General features: G+C 39.4%; 1 protein-coding gene across 50 annotated transcripts in view; it reads left to right on the top strand.

The window, feature by feature from the left end:
* Positions 1-16,245, top strand: part of CLASP2 (cytoplasmic linker associated protein 2) — a 286,598-nt gene that overhangs the window by 125,619 nt on the left and 144,734 nt on the right. For all 50 annotated transcript variants that reach the window (XM_065587152.1, XM_065587160.1, XM_065587162.1 and 47 more), the window contains 4 exons: positions 2,449-2,528; positions 9,897-9,989; positions 10,401-10,546; positions 14,100-14,235. In XM_065587152.1, the coding sequence (XP_065443224.1) occupies positions 2,449-2,528; positions 9,897-9,989; positions 10,401-10,546; positions 14,100-14,235 (455 nt within the window). The remainder of the gene's footprint in view (positions 1-2,448; positions 2,529-9,896; positions 9,990-10,400; positions 10,547-14,099; positions 14,236-16,245) is intronic.

Raw genomic sequence — 16,245 nt, 5'->3', positions numbered from 1 at the left:
GCCCAATGCCAGTCTGGGATACCAGCCGCCAGGCACGCTCAGCCCGCACTATTTAAATTTCAGGTTTCAGAGTAGCAGCCGTGTTAGTCTGTATCCGCAAAAAGAAGACAGGAGTACTTGTGGCACCTTAGAGACTAACAAATTTATTAGAGCATAAGCTTTCGTGGACTACAGCCCATTTCTTCGGATGCATATAGAATGGAACATATATTGAGGAGATATATATATACACACATACAGAGAGCATAAACAGGTGGGAGTTGTCTTACCAACTCCGAGAGGCCAATTAATTAAGAGAAAAAAAACTTTTGAAGTGATAATCAAGATAGCCCAGTACAGACAGTTTGATAAGAAGTGTGAGCATACTTACAAGGGGAGATAGATTCAATGTTTGTAATGGCTCAGCCATTCCCAGTCCTTATTCAAACCGGAGTTGATTGTGTCTAGTTTGCATATCAATTCCAGCTCAGCAGTCTCTCGTTGGAGTCTGTTTTTGAAGTTTTTCTGTTGTAATATAGCCACCCGCAGGTCTGTCACTGAATGACCAGACAGGTTAAAGTGTTCTCCCACTGGTTTTTGAGTATTTTGATTCCTGATGTCAGATTTGTGTCCATTAATTCTTTTGCGTAGAGACTGTCCGGTTTGGCCAATGTACATGGCAGAGGGGCATTGCTGGCACATGATGGCATATATCACATTGGTAGATGTGCAGGTGAACGAGCCCCTGATGGTATGGTTGATGTGATTAGGTCCTATGATGATGTCACTTGAATAGATATGTGGACAGAGTTGGCATCGGGGTTTGTTACAAGGATAGGTTCCTGGGTTAGTGGTTTTGTTCAGTGATGTGTGGTTGCTGGTGAGTATTTGCTTTAGGTTGCGGGGTTGTCTGTAAGCGAGGACAGGTCTGTCTCCCAAGATCTGTGAGAATAAAGGATCATCTTTCAGGATAGGTTGTAGATCTCTGATGATGCGCTGGAGAGGTTTTAGTTGGGGGCTGAAGGTGACAGCTAGTGGTGTTCTGTTATTTTCTTTGTTGGGCCTGTCTTGTAGGAGGTGACTTCTGGGTACTCGTCTGGCTCTGTCAATCTGTTTTTTCACTTCAGCAGGTGGGTATTGTAGTTTTAAGAATGCTTGATAGAGATTTTGTAGGTGCTTGTCTCTATCCGAGGGATTGGAGCAAATGCGGTTATATCTTAGAGCTTGGCTGTAGACAATGGATCGTGTGGTGTGTCCTGGATGGAAGCTGGAGGCATGTAGGTATTTAAATTGTTATTTCTCTCTCTTTCTTTTTTTTCCCCCCAAGCACGTATAGTTGAATTTGCGCAAGTTAAATGCGCGTATGATGCGACCCTTCTGTATGCTGCTTTTCTGCTCCACATCAGATATTGTCTCTGCTGTTAGTTGGCTATTGCTACAAGAACAATATTTGTTGGCATAATTCTGAAAAAGGAATGTTGATCGGAACCTTATAGAGTTACTGTTTGAAAGTGTTACTGAATAATTTTATTTTGGTAACAAACTGCAGAAGCCCTCTATAAACTATGGTACATCTGACCTTTGAAATAAAATTTTAAAGAAGAATAAGAGATAAGCTCAGACAGCCTTTTGAGCACATGGTCAGATTGTTAGTTTTAGCTTGTTTCTTAAACTTTTTTTTGTTTGTTTTTCACTTGTGTGTTTGTGGTGTTGCTGTGTATTGAAATGATCACAATTCTACATGCAGCTTTCCCTTGACTTCAGTGGGCATTATGGAATGGCTGCAAGACTGGCCCTATATTTTGAATCTTCATAGCAGGGGAATAACTTAAAATAAAGATTTACTTTAAATATGATTTTTAAATACACTATTAATTTATTGTATGGTACATGTTCAAGGAAAACCTGTTTTATTTCAGTAGATAGTGGAGGCATTCTGTACAAGCCTGTTGTATGGTGATGGGTTTCCGTTGTTTGTTTCTTTTTTGGCAGAAAACGTGATTTCAGCAAAAATGAATGTTTTCACTGTAAAATGTTGATGGGGGGGGGATTTCTATGGTAAAATGGAAAAAATATTTTATATTAGGTTAACAAATTTAAATGTTTCAGTTTGAGAATGTTGAAACATTTTGTTTTGGTTGAAAATGTCAGAAAGAAATTAGACATTCCCAGATCAAGGTTTTTTGTAACTTACTATTTTGTGAAAAGTTTTGGTATTTTGATTCTGTCCAGATTAAAGATGAAAACAGATGTTTAGAATATTAAAATTTCCTATGTATTAGAAATTCCATGTTTCAGTTTTATTAAAATTTTCAACCTGCCTTACCAGGTGGTAAAGATTACACAGTAACTAAAGTTAAATATAAATTGAATGTATTTGAACTGGAAAATCTTTGTATATTTGAAATGTATTAGACACCATTAAGCAGTTTTTGTATTTTTTGTTGGTTTGTTTTAAAACTTACATAGGTGCATCTAAAGAAGGAGGAGCTGGAGCTGTCGATGAGGATGATTTTATTAAGGCATTTACAGATGTTCCTTCTGTACAGGTAAGACGTAATTTGTGCTCAATTTTATTTTCAGAAGAAATGTCTTATTTTCGTGTGTTTTGATTTGCAATTCTGTGTGTCAACAAGCTTCTTTAATCTTTAATTTTTTTTCTAATTATGCTTTGTTGTCATGAAATGAGCAGCCTTTAGCTGGGTATTGTCAAATTATTGCCAGTGCCTGCACATACATATTAAAAATGCGTGTTGGCTTCTATTGTATTTTTAGGCTAGAATTAGAAGTTAGCCATAAGATTTGTTCTGCACTGAACTTTGGTATATTGGTCTGCTCTAAGGCATTAATATTATTTCTAATGTAGGCAAAGGACAGTTTGTGCTGAGTGTATTAAAAAACCCAAAATAGTGTTGTTTTTTAACAGCTTTCTTGTGTAATTTGAGTCATGAAGGGTTTGATTTTTTTTAAAATAAGTTGACAAGAGGTTTGATTCACATTACTAATTTCCTTTCTGTTCTTTGTGAATAGTGGATTAAAATTTACCAAGATATTAACTTTAGGAATTGTTTAATACACTCATACAATGCCTGTGTTTACATATGTTGGTTATTACTTGCATTCAAAATGAACATGTAAACTTTCTGTGTCATGGTCCCTATCATATGAATAGTTACCCTCTTTTTTAAAAAAAACGAAAATATGTATTTTTTTGATACAGCAGCTAATCATGGAAATACTCGCTTTGGAAATAAGTACAAATGTATAACTGAGTCCAGTTTTGTGTCATAATAGGATCGATTCCATCATCATTGCATTGTTCCTGGTAAATAGTGTCAAATTAGTCCTTAAGTTTTCCATTGATGGTTATTTCCCAGCCTCTCTTGGAAACTGTTTGTTTCAACTATTAGTTACTAATTAACCTTTTATTTTATTTTCAGGTTCAAGCCTATTATTATTGTCTTAATCTTTTCCCAGTAACTGCTGAGAGCAGTGACCTTGTTCTCATTGAAGTGTTATTTTACATGTTTAATGCTGATACATGATGTGAATGAAAGACAGACATGATTTTATGGAAAATCTAGGGTTGTAACTTTATTAAATGCTGAACTAGACAAATGGTTTAAAAAGCAAGGCTAATGTTTTCAAAGTTGGGTGCCTAAAATTTAGGATCTGAATCCAGCACACCCAGATAGATTTTCAAAAGTGCTCATTTCTAACAGAACTCTTTTGAAAAGTCTAGCCTCTTACCTGGGTGCCTAAATTAGGGGTGCTGAGTTCTTTTTGATATCTGACCTTTAATTAAGTGCTCTGAATTATCAGAGTGCTGAACTATAGATACTTGGTGCTTCTTGTGGTTGGGCCATCTGTTAAGTACTCTCTCTCTCATTGGAAAAAAATTCCTTTAACCCCCAGCATATAGTAGAACACTAAGAACTCATTGCAGGCTGTGATTACCATAAAGGATCTTCTGTATGACTGATCCACAGTGGTATATAGTGTTCTTTCCATATGACAACACAGCTGTTTGTTAGGTATACTTCTGGGGACATCTATAGGCAAAGGTGCAGCTGCCCGTTTTTGTGAAGGGAATAGTTTATTGAAGGTAGCTCCATAACACCCTGGCCCCACCTTTAAGCAAATCTTTACAGAATTTCACCCCTTATGCTGCAAGTCCCCCCCCCCCCCCCCATTTACATCTTGCTACTGCATGGATGATTTTGAATGCAAATACACCACTCTTTCTTACTAGCATTTATCCCCAGTATGTTGGCAAGGGCCATGCTCTGCAGCACAGGGTGTGGTCAGTCTATATTGGTTCTATAACACTTACAATCCTAGACAGATTCTTCTAATCACTCAAGAGTATCCAAATGGTAAATGTCAGAATCTAATTGAAACAGATCACCCTATATGGGTTGTGCAGGTCGGGATAGCGGTTCATGATTTTAGCATACATGGAAGCACCTCATGGAGCAGGCTATGAGGCTGCATTTGTATCCAGACCAGGAGACCTCCTGTATAGTGGCCTCAGATTGCAAGCAGCACTGCTCCGAGCATGAGCTCTGGAGTAGACAGACTGTTAAGCCTAGGAAATCCTTGCACAAGAGCAGGCAACGTGACAATAGATATAAGGATGGATCCCTCCCCATCTCAGTCCAAGGGTGAGTCCTTGTGCGCAGCTCCTAGGGAGTTAGGTCCGCATAAACCTGCCATTCAAGAAGGCAAAGTGCGAAGGAAGAAAGATCTGACAGTCCCAGTTTTGGCTCCTTCCCACAAGCCAAAAGGTGGATATTAACCAGACCCATCTGGGAGTTCCACCTTGGTTCTTCATCCAACAGTTCTGACATACTCTGTATGGGATCCTTTGAGTACTAGACCTGGATCTCCCAATCCACTTCTCAGGGGTTCCCCAGACATCAGGGAGGATCAAAACCTGTACCTCATTTGAGGATATTTTCACTCTGTTATAACCACAATATCCTCTTTTGTTGGTCTTGGATCTCCTTGGAGACATCCCTACACCCGAAGAAATCACCTTGAGAGTAAGAGGATCCTCTCCTAATGTGTCCACAACTCATAACATCCTCCCACTGGTATCAGTGTCACCACCAGTAGAGCAGGAGCGTATTATTTCATCAAGAAAATCTGTCGTTCCAGATGATGCTTCCCCCGCCACTCTGAGGAAAACAACGCTAGACAGAACCCACAAGAGGTACTGGATCAATCTGCCTCCTTCAGAATACGGCTACCCAGAGAACCACTTCCCAATAGGGAAGTCTGGCTGGCGACTCTATTTCTATTCCGTCGTCTTTCTTCCTTGGGAACCTGTGTCAATCATGAAAAGTCTACTTTAATACCCACAAGATCCATAGATTTCATAGGAGCGATCTAGACTCGACTACAGCAAGAGTCTGTTTCCCGATTGGGAGACTTGATGCCATGAATAATCTGATAAAGCTGGTCACTGGAGAAATTCAGGCAGGAGTTCCTTTCTTCACACCTTCACCTGAGAAGACTATCGTTACACATGGGGAGCCAAGATGAACAATCGTACTGCACAAGGCACGTGGACTCTTCAGGAGGCCAGGGTGCATATCAATTTACTAGAATTCAGAGCAGTCCACTGGGCCAGCAACACTTTCCTGTCATTCATCCAATCCTGGCCTATCCAAGTAATGTTGGATAATGTGACGACTGTCTTCTACATAAACAAACAAGGGGGAGCAAGCTCCCTCCCTCTGTGTGTAGAGATTGACTATCAGAAGCCACATAACCCTCTCAACAGTATACCTACCATGTGCATGGAATGCACTAACAGTCAGTCTCAGTAGGCATTTTTCCACAGGCCACAAATGGGAGATTCATGATTCTGTTCTGAACAAGATCCCCAACCAGTGGGGAACGCCATTTTGGGATCTTTTCATCTCTCAAGAGTACAAGGAACTACTCCTGTATTGGGCTAGAGCAACTCTGGGCTGCAACTCAAAGGACAGACCACCTCAGATACACCTTTCCTCCCATCCCCCTAATATAGCAAACCCTGTGGAAGAACTGCCACAACAGAGCTTGGGTAACCCTCATTGTGCCCAATTGGCCAAGACAGTTCTGGTTCTTGGAACTCCTGAGAATTTCAACCCATCCTCCCATCAACATCTGACCACTTCCAGATCTGCTGACACAACACAATGCTACAAACAGGCACCACAGCCCAGGACCACTACAACTCAAGGCCTGGTATTTGAATAGGGATCAGATGCAGAGCATACATGTTCAGTGGCAGTTCAATCCATTCTTAACCAAAGGAGGAAGGACTCTACCAAGAGAAGCTCTTTGACCAAATGCAAGTGCTTCTTTTCTTGGTTACAACACCAGCCATCTCCAGATCCTCTGGAATCTCTGTTTTTGTAGAATACCTGCTTACCCATAAGACATCAGGCCTCTCTATAGTTCCCTGCAGGTCCACCTTGCAGCAATCAGAGCTTTTTATCCTCTAATTGAGGACTATCTGTACTCAGCCAGTGATGAGTAGATTCCTGAAGAGACTTCTTAGAACTTTTCCAGCAATGGTGAAACCAACACTTCAGTGGAACCTCAACCTCATCTTTTTGGTTCTTACCAAATCTCACTTTGAATCATTAGCCACCTGTTCTTTGTCCCATCTCTGGGTGAAAGTTTTCTTCCTAGTCACCATCACATCAGCCAGGAGGGTGAGCAAGCTGGGAGCACTCATGGTAGACCCACCATACACCATCTTCCATAAAGTCTGTTTTTTGCCTCCAACTGAAGTTCATTCTTAGTCATTTCAAAGTTTCACATGAATCAGACTATTAACTTATCGGAATTTTTCCCTGAACCATGTGCTCTGATGCAGAGAGAAGGCTTCAGTCCCTAGATGTCTGATGGCCTTTTCTCTACAGAGAACAAAAGCAATTAGAAAGACACCTAGGCTTTTTATCACCATAGTAGTGATATCAAGGGTAAAGGCCTATCTGTGCAGAGACTCTCTAAATGGATCTCAGGCTGCATGGAGGAGGTGAAAGTCCATTCAATTAGAGCTCAAGCAACCTCTGCAGCATCTCTGCAAAACGTACCTTTACTAGATGTATGTAGGGTGGTGACCTGGAGCGCCATACATGCCTTTACAAGACATTACACATTAGTTACTGGGGTGGCCAAACTGACTCGTGAGCTGCATGCGGCTCTCTTACAGTTAGTGTGTCTCCTGCCCCCATTCTCTGCATACCAGACTGGGGGGGGGGGGGGGGAAGGGGCTTGGGGCTTCCGCCAGAAATGACTGGTGCCTGCTGAGGGTGGGGAGCACAGTTAAAAGGTTCAGGCCCCCAATAACTTGTCACACACCCCCAGTCTCACCTCCCTCTTTCGCTCAGTGTTCCTTCCGCTCCCAGGTGTTAGTGCTGTGTGGAGAGGAAGCGGCAAACAGCTGGGAGGTGCATGGAGGGTCCTCTGTTTTAGCTCCTTGGGGAGAGGCAGCAGTAAAAGTAGTGGCTCTCCCTGCAGCTCCCAGCTGTTTCCCGTTGCCTCTACATAAGGTACAGCCCCCAGTTTGCCAGCTCTAGTAGCTGCAGTGCAGGGAGGGGGCCGGCAGCACATGACCCCACATGTCTTCCTCACACATCGCCTCTGGCTGAAGCCCCATGGACAGCAGTACTACAGACAGTAATATCATCTGCAGCCTCGCGCCCACCTCCTGTTTGACTACTGCTTACTAATCTCTCACATGTGGAATATACAGGGATTGTCACTCAAAGAAGAAATGGATGTTACTTATCTGTAACTGGAAGTTCTATAACATGTGTGGTCCCTATCTGAATTCCACTGCTCTGTCCTCTCTGCTTGGTAAGAATAGAACTGGAGAGGCATTGGTCTGCTCTGCTGTTTATACCTTCAGTTCAGAGCACAAGGAGATTAGCTCCCATATGCGCACCAATGGACACGGCTTACTAAAAATGTCTGGACTCAGACACATGTGACTACAAATAGGGACCACACATCTCATAGAATCAGATAGGGACCACACATCTCATAGAACCTCTGGTAACAAATAACAAACCTCCATTTTCAAAATACTACCATTTTCCAACAACAACAAAATTTGTCAAAAAATTATTGCAAGTTGCTTAAGAGGAACTTACTTGGAACTCTGTCTCTGACCTGCTTCCCTCCATTGGCTGGAGAAAAACCAGAACTTCAATTGAGCATGTTTCATGAAGGCAGAAAGGAGCATGTTCTGGTTAGATCCTAGAGACAGGGCTGGCTCCAGGCACCAGCCCACCAAGCTTGTGCTTGGGGCGGCACCTGGAGGGGGAGAGCGGGGCCACGGCCGGGCTTGCCGCCCTCCCCCCGGCCGCCGGGGGGAGAGCGGCGAGCCCTGGCTGGGGCTCGCCGCCCTGCCCCCTGCGCTCTGGCCGCCGGGGGGAGAGCCGAGCCCCGGCCGGGGCTCACCGCCCTCCTCCCAGGGCTCCGGCTGCCCTCCCCCCTACATACATCTAGTAAAGGTACGTTTTGCAGAGATGCTGCAGAGGTTGCTTGAGCTCTAATTGAATGGACTTTCACCTCCTCCATGCAGCCTGAGATCCATTTAGAGAGTCTCTGCACAGATAGGCCTTTACCCTTGATATCACTACTATGGTGATAAAAAGCCTAGGTGTCTTTCTAATTGCTTTTGCTCTCTGTAGAGAAAAGGCCATCAGACATCTAGGGACTGAAGCCTTCTCTCTGCATCAGAGCATATGGTTCAGGGAAAAATTCCGATAAGTTAATAGTCTGATTCATGTGAAACTTTGAAATGACTAAGAATGAACTTCAGTTGGAGGCAAAAAACAGACTTTATGGAAGATGGTGTATGGTGGGTCTACCATGAGTGCTCCCAGCTTGCTCACCCTCCTGGCTGATGTGATGGTGACTAGGAAGACAACTTTCACCCAGAGATGGGACAAATCAGAAGGACTTCAAAATTAACTTGATTGTATATGAAAGTGGGTGCTTTCAACACACAAATTTTCTTAAGCTTCTAATTTTCCTCCTTGTGAAATCTTCCTTATACATGAACACTGGAATTGACAACAGTAGTTAACAAGTTGATTTTTGTTTTGTCAAGTTGTTGGTTTGTTTGCTGGTCAGTCAAACTTTGTTTTTGTTTTTTCAGGTGAAAAGGTAACCCAAACTGTGAAAATAGAGGCCTTCTTCAAAATGTATTTTTAAAAAATGTAATAAATGTACTAAATGCATTTATTAAAGGAATGTACAAAAGGAACATTGAAAGAAAACTAATTCTAGCTAAGCATCACTTGGATATGTATTCCTCACATAGATGTTACTGAGATTCTTAAAGTATTTTTCAAACAAATTGTTGGTTTTATTTGTGTTGTAGAGTGCCTAGCAATTCAGTCAGGGCTCTATTGAGCTAAGTACTATATACACATAAGAAAAAGAAGTCCCTGCTCCAGTATTATTTCCATAGTAGAACAATTTTATATACATACTGGGAAATTAGATTGAAATTTAATCACAATAACATATTGACCTATTGCCTAAACATTTCACTCACATTGAACTGTAACTGAATCAAAAAATTAAATTACTAAAATTAGTAAATCACTGGGGCTGGTGATTTACTCCCTATAGACTGAGACTGAAATCTTTCCTGAGATAAAATGTTTATCACAAAATCAATGTTACACTTTTATATTTAGAAGGCCTTGAATGACAGTTGTGTATATAAATAAAAATTTGTTCTAAAATGGAAAATCTATTACAATCTGACTATGTGGAATTTTGTCCTTAATGTTTTCAAAATTATAGTTCAATTGTTTTTTAAACGTAAGACAGTTGTTGTCCCTTTCCTAAGGTAAACATGGAAATATTAAGTCTATATATTATTTGTTTTTAAACAGATCTATTCCAGTCGAGAGCTTGAAGAAACATTAAACAAAATCAGGGAAATTCTCTCAGATGATAAACATGACTGGGATCAGCGAGCCAGTGCGGTATGTTTTTTATCCAAACAGATTGTCCAAACGTTGTTCTAAAAAAGCTTTCACAAAATGGTGAAGTATTTACAATTGAGATTAATTCAAGAAATTTTCATATTAGATACACTTTTAAAGATGGAATTGTTTCTCATATTTTTATATGGTGGTGGTGTATCATTACAATATCAGTTTGAAAAAAATAATTAGAATATATAGAGAAATATATTTCTAACAGTGTTTAAGTGGTAATTTTTCCAAAGGACCTCTTCTGAATCTTAGCGTGTGTATACACAAAATTATGTGCGCACACACATATGTATGTGCCTTGCAGGTAGCGACACTTGCCTGTAGGCTTTACATATTTTAAAACCTCTGTCTCTGTGCAGTCAGGAGTATTGATAACTAACTGTCTTAATTTTGTTGTAGCTCAAGAAGGTTCGATCGCTGCTTGTTGCTGGAGCTGCACAGTATGACTGCTTTTTCCAGCATCTACGGTTGTTGGATGGAGCTTTTAAATTATCAGCTAAGGATCTCAGATCCCAGGTGGTTAGAGAAGCATGCATTACTGTAGCGTAAGTACTTGCTTGTTTTTTTATGACGTTGGTTTTAAATAGCACTAGATCTAAATAAGGTATATGGCTAGCAATGTCAAGATTTTAAAAAAATACATCTCAGCTGTGCAAATGCACCATCAGTGTTGCAGTTCCTGTGTACCATACCTGGTTGGAGGGTGAAGTCAGGATTTGAAGCTGTAGAACAATGCGTATAATCTAAGGCAGCACTCTTCATTGTAATTGCGAGTATCTTCCATGATGTAGAAGATATGTTATACCTTGGCTGAATAAGACATCAGCTTGAAAAGAGAGCGTTCGTATAAAAGAGCAGGGGAATATTTTAGTAAGTGAAATATTTTTACACTTAGTAATTTACTGAAGCTGTTCTGAAAAGGTATATGAATATATTGTGAATTAAGCATAGAAATAGTCCTGTTAGATTTTCATTTGAATTGTCTATTGAGAATAATTCAAGTGCTTTATAGTTGGATAATGCCTTGTCAAAATTTGTTTTGAACAGCAGATGAAGTCTTGAGTGACCTTCAGTGTATATCACTTAGGTTGGGACAAAGTTTATGTTCTCTTTAGATAATAAGTGCAATTCTTTCATAGAAAAGAAAATCACTTATAGAAAAACAGATGCGCCACCATTTGAGTTATGCATTTCAGTCCTTTTGATAACCAAATTGGATGTGTTTACACATTACGGTAATCACTGTTTACTCGTAAACTTGGGTTCCAAGCCTCAAAACACTTACTCCTCGGTGCTTGTTACCATGACTTCAGTGTGATTATTCATAGTAACAAACTCTGTGCTCTGTAGCATTTTCAGGAGCAGGCCCTTACTTTTAATAGTCTAGTCAATTGATTGAAAATAGAAGTGAAATGAGAAACTTCAATATCATATATATATATATATATATATATATGGTATGATACACACACACACACACACACACACATGTAAGTGGTCAAATATATTTAATATAGAGCTGTCAATTAATCGTAGTTAACTCACGTGATTAATGCAAAAAAATCGCGATTTAACAAAGTAATCGTGATTAATCGTACTTATAACAATAGAAAGCAATTGAAATTTATTAAATATTTTTGAGTGTTTTTCTACATTTTCCATATTGATTTCAATTACAACACAGAATACAAAGTGCACAGTGCTCACTTTCTATTATTATTTTTTAATTGCAAATATATGCACCGTAAAAATGATAAACCAAAGAAACAGTATTTTTCAGTTCACCTCATACAAGTACTGAAGTGCAATCTCTTTATCGTGAAAGCCTAACTTACAAAAGCAGATTTTTTTTTTTTTGGTTACATAACTGCACTCAAAACCAAAACAGTGTAAAACTTTAGAGCCTACAAGTCGTACTTCTTATTCTGCCAATCGCTAAGACAAACAAATTTGTTTACATTGACAGGAGATACTGCTGCCTGCTTCTTATTTACAATGTCACCTGAAAATGAGAACTGGCATTCGCATGGCACATTTGTAGCCGGCGTTGCAAGGTATTTACGTGCCAGATATGCTAAACATTTGTATGCCCCTTCCATGTTTCGGCCACCATTCCAGAGGACATGCTTCCATGCTGATGATGCTTGTTAAAAAAAAATACTGCGTCAATTAAATTTGTGATTGTTCTCCTTGGGGGGAGAATTGTATGTGTCCTGCTCTGTTTTACCCGCATTCTGCATATATTTCATGTTATAGTAGTCTCGGATGATGACCCAGCACATGTTCATTTTAAGAACACTTTCACAACAGATTTGACAATATGCAAAGAAGGTACCAATGTGAGATTTTTAAAAATAACTACAGCACTCGATCCAAGGTTTAAGCGTCTGAAGAGCCGTTCAAAATCTGAGAGGGACGAGGTGTGGAGCATGCTTTGAGAAGTCTTAAAAGAGCAACACACTGATGCAGAAACTACAGAACCCAAACCGCCAAAAAAGAAAATCAACCTTCTGCTGGTGGCATCTGACTCGGGTGATGAAAATGAACATGCATCAGTCTGCACTGCTTTGGATCGTTATCAAGCAGAACCCATCGTCAGCATGGAAGCATGTCCTGTGGAATGGTGGTTGAAGCATGAAGGGACATATGAATCTTTAGCACATCTGGCACGTAAATATCTTGCAACGCGAGCTACAACAATGCCATGCAAACACCTGTTCTCATTTTCAGATGACATTGTAAACAAGAAGCAGGCAGCATTATCTCCCACAAATTGTAACCAACCTTGTTTGAGTGATTGGCTGACCAAGAAGTAAGACTGAGCGGACTTGTAGGCTCTAAAGATTTACGTTGTTTTATTTTTGAATGCAGTTAGGTTTTTTGTACATAATTCTACATTTGTAAGTTCAACTTTCATGATAAAGAGATTGCACTATAGGACTTGTATGAGGTGAATTGAAAATACAATTTTTTTGTTTCTTATAGTGCAAATATTTGTAATAAAAAATAAATATAAAGTGAGCACTGTACACTTTGTATTCTTAGTTGTAATTGAGATTAACATATTTGAAAACGTAGTAAACATCCAAAAATATTTAAAATAAATAGTATTCTATTGTTGTTTAACAGCGCGAATAATCACGATTAATTTTTTTAATCGCTTGACAGCCCTAATTTAATGTTCATGGTATTCTCAGAGATGCACAAACAGAGATAGACATTTTTTTCTGTGGTGTGGGGGCTTTCCCTCAACAAATTAAGAAAAAAAAATCCATATTTTACCACAGAGTAGACAGGCACTCTTCCTTTTAAATGCATCTTCACAAAAGACATTATTTAACCCTTTTGTACTCAGCATGTCACTCGCTTCTGATTACACGCGCATCTTGCATTTGCTCTGCACTGGTGAAACCTTTGCCCTGAGCAATGGAGAGTTAAATTGCTATGAGTATGGAAATCATCATCTACTCTGAACTTATGGCCACAGCCATTGAATAAATAATATGGGGAGGGACTGCAGATTTCATGCATGGGTAACTATGACACATTTTATAGTTGCCTATGGCAGGATAAATTATTATATAAAACTCAAAATGTCACTTAATGTCATTAGAATAAATGCTGTGTTAAATTACTTTTAGAATTCAATTTTAATATATTTCATTTACAATGAATGCTTGATGTCCTTGAGAATATCCACATGAATGTTTTGTTTTCCAAGTTTATACTGTCATGGTATGGTAAGAAACAAAAATAACACTGTAGGTCCTAAGTAACGGTACACACATTAACTTCAGGTTTTTAAAAGTGATATTTTACATGTAATCTTAATTGTAAGGAAGCCTAAGTCTGAGAGAGAAAATTACTTACTAATGTTTAAACTTTCAAGTTGTCTGCAAGGTAAACAGTGTGGTATTCATGAATTCCGCGAATCTTTTTTCATTAGGAAGATATAGACGTGGAAAAACATAAATTAAGTACTGTCATAGCCGTTGTTTGGAAAGATGAGTCTTTAAAATGTGTGATTAACTTTCTATTACTTATTTTGAGGCCATAAAATTATTTTTATTAACTAGTTTTATTTCATTTCCTGAACAGTCATCTTTCAACAGTTTTGGGAAACAAGTTTGACCATGGGGCTGAAGCCATTGTGCCTACTCTTTTTAATCTGGTCCCTAACAGCGCCAAAGTTATGGCAACTTCTGGCTGTGCTGCAATCAGATTTGTCATTCGTGTAGGTATTCCTCTGATGGTATTTTATGAATTTGTTTGATAAAAAGTAACTCTACTCAGCTAGTCACTCCTAACAAAAATCTGTTGCCAGTCTAATATATATTCCATATTTACATAGTCATTGTTTTTAAAGACTGAACTGTAAGTTTTGCCCTGGGCAAGTAATTTTTTTGACAGAGGAACAAAATGTCATTATTCATCATCCATCACCACAATCATGGTAAAGCGTGGGCAAGGAGATACTGTGAAGGGCAAGTGCATTTTCCTGACTGTTTTGCGAGGCTGGGCTATTTAAGCGTATACCAAGAAATAACATTATCTTGAGGGAACGGCAAAGTGATTTAAACTGGATTCGCTAGTAATCAAAACATCCATTTTATTTAAATAAATAAAAATCAGACTGCCTGCAGTTTATATATAAAAAGCTCTGACCCTCTTTAGCCTTTACAAGTAGTAATTACTATTTTACACTGACCTTATCCACACTACAGCTGGATCTGGGGTTGTTTTTGTAAATTGTTAGAGATCCAGTCAGCTTAACTAGTTGCAAGTGTTTTTATGGCATCCACACCTAGTACTCTTCCTAACCATGTTTTAAGAGCATATTCTGGGACATCCTGGACAGCTGTCACTTAGAACCTAAGTAACAACTGCGTGTGCTAAGGGCCATGGGTGTTTTTCTTCCAGAGCGTTCTGGGATGTCTAACTGCACAGTTAGGAGAGGAGGAGGGAGTAGTTTTTTCAGTTACAATGGCATGAGTTGGGATGTCTGTACACACCAAAATAACTATTTCTAGTTGCTCACAGAAGCCAAACTATATACCAGGCTAGTTAGGTGTTGGGGTAAGATATAAAAAGTGAATACAACCAATGATTTGCTTATTGCAATTTAATGGGGAAAAAGGTTTATGACAGTGTTTAAATTTTTGTCCACGAAAGAATAACAGACAATAACATACCAGATAATAAATTTGACAGTCCAATAATTCCCATCCCAGTGTGCCCCTAAGCCTTATCAATCAGATAACTTTTGCAGTGTGCCTTGAAGGTCAGCAAATTTGAGCTCCTTTGTACCAAACGCTGGAAATGAGCCGAAGGACCCTCACAGAAAGCACACTACCCCCTGGCTTGTCTCTCTAATCACGAAGGGTCAAGCACCTTGACTGATATGATTCATAGCGGTAGGGCACTGGGAGGGCAGAGATGATCTGTTGGGGCAGGTCCCAGGCTATTTAGGACTTTATAGGTCAAAGCTAACACTTCAAACTCCTCCTAAAAACCAGCTGGCTGCCAGTGTAGATGCTGGGGTACTGGTGTCTTGTGGTGTTAGTCAGAGATCCCACTTATTCTGCAGCAGCTTCAGTCTCCCACCTTCAGTCTTGTTTGCCCTTTCATTGTGTTTCCTGTTCCTTGCCCTGGCAGTGCTTAGTGTAGTCTGTTTTCCCTTTGAAAACCAGTAGAAGCAGATTATGAGACAAGTGGACATCAGGGTGAGGAATCCTTTCCACCATCAAAGAGGTGGGACTTAGCTCATGCAGTTGAGCACTAGCTCCAGTGTTTAAGCTGTTGAAGTGGGATTCTGTTAAAAAGAAATATATCTGTGGACAACATTAAAGCTGTCTTATTAATGCAATCTCAAAGTCAATTTAAAGCAAGCTGTAGGCCAATATTCCGTATTTTTCAGAAATATTTGATTACATAAATAATTTTGTGCATTTTTCTAATTCCTCTTTGATGCATTTTTCTGAAAGGCCTGTGTCATGATGTAAATAGATCTAGAGACCAAATATTGTAAAATAAGGCTGTTGCCTCTATTTGAAACATCGTGTTCCTTCCCCAGTAGAGTCTCATTACCACATGCCTTATATGTTGATCAAATGCCCTTATTCATTGATGAAAACTGTACAAAAGTACAAATGAATTGATATTAATTTTTAAAAGTCAGTTACGTGAAAAATACAAAAAATCAGTTGCTGTTCTGGAATTTTCCATGTTAATTTATTTTTAATGT

Source organism: Chrysemys picta, chromosome 2 (genome assembly GCF_011386835.1).
Source record: "Chrysemys picta bellii isolate R12L10 chromosome 2, ASM1138683v2, whole genome shotgun sequence".
Lineage (NCBI taxonomy): Eukaryota > Metazoa > Chordata > Testudines > Emydidae > Chrysemys > Chrysemys picta.
The sequence above is the reverse complement of the archived record's forward strand: the minus strand, read 5'-3'. Positions and strand labels throughout refer to the sequence as shown.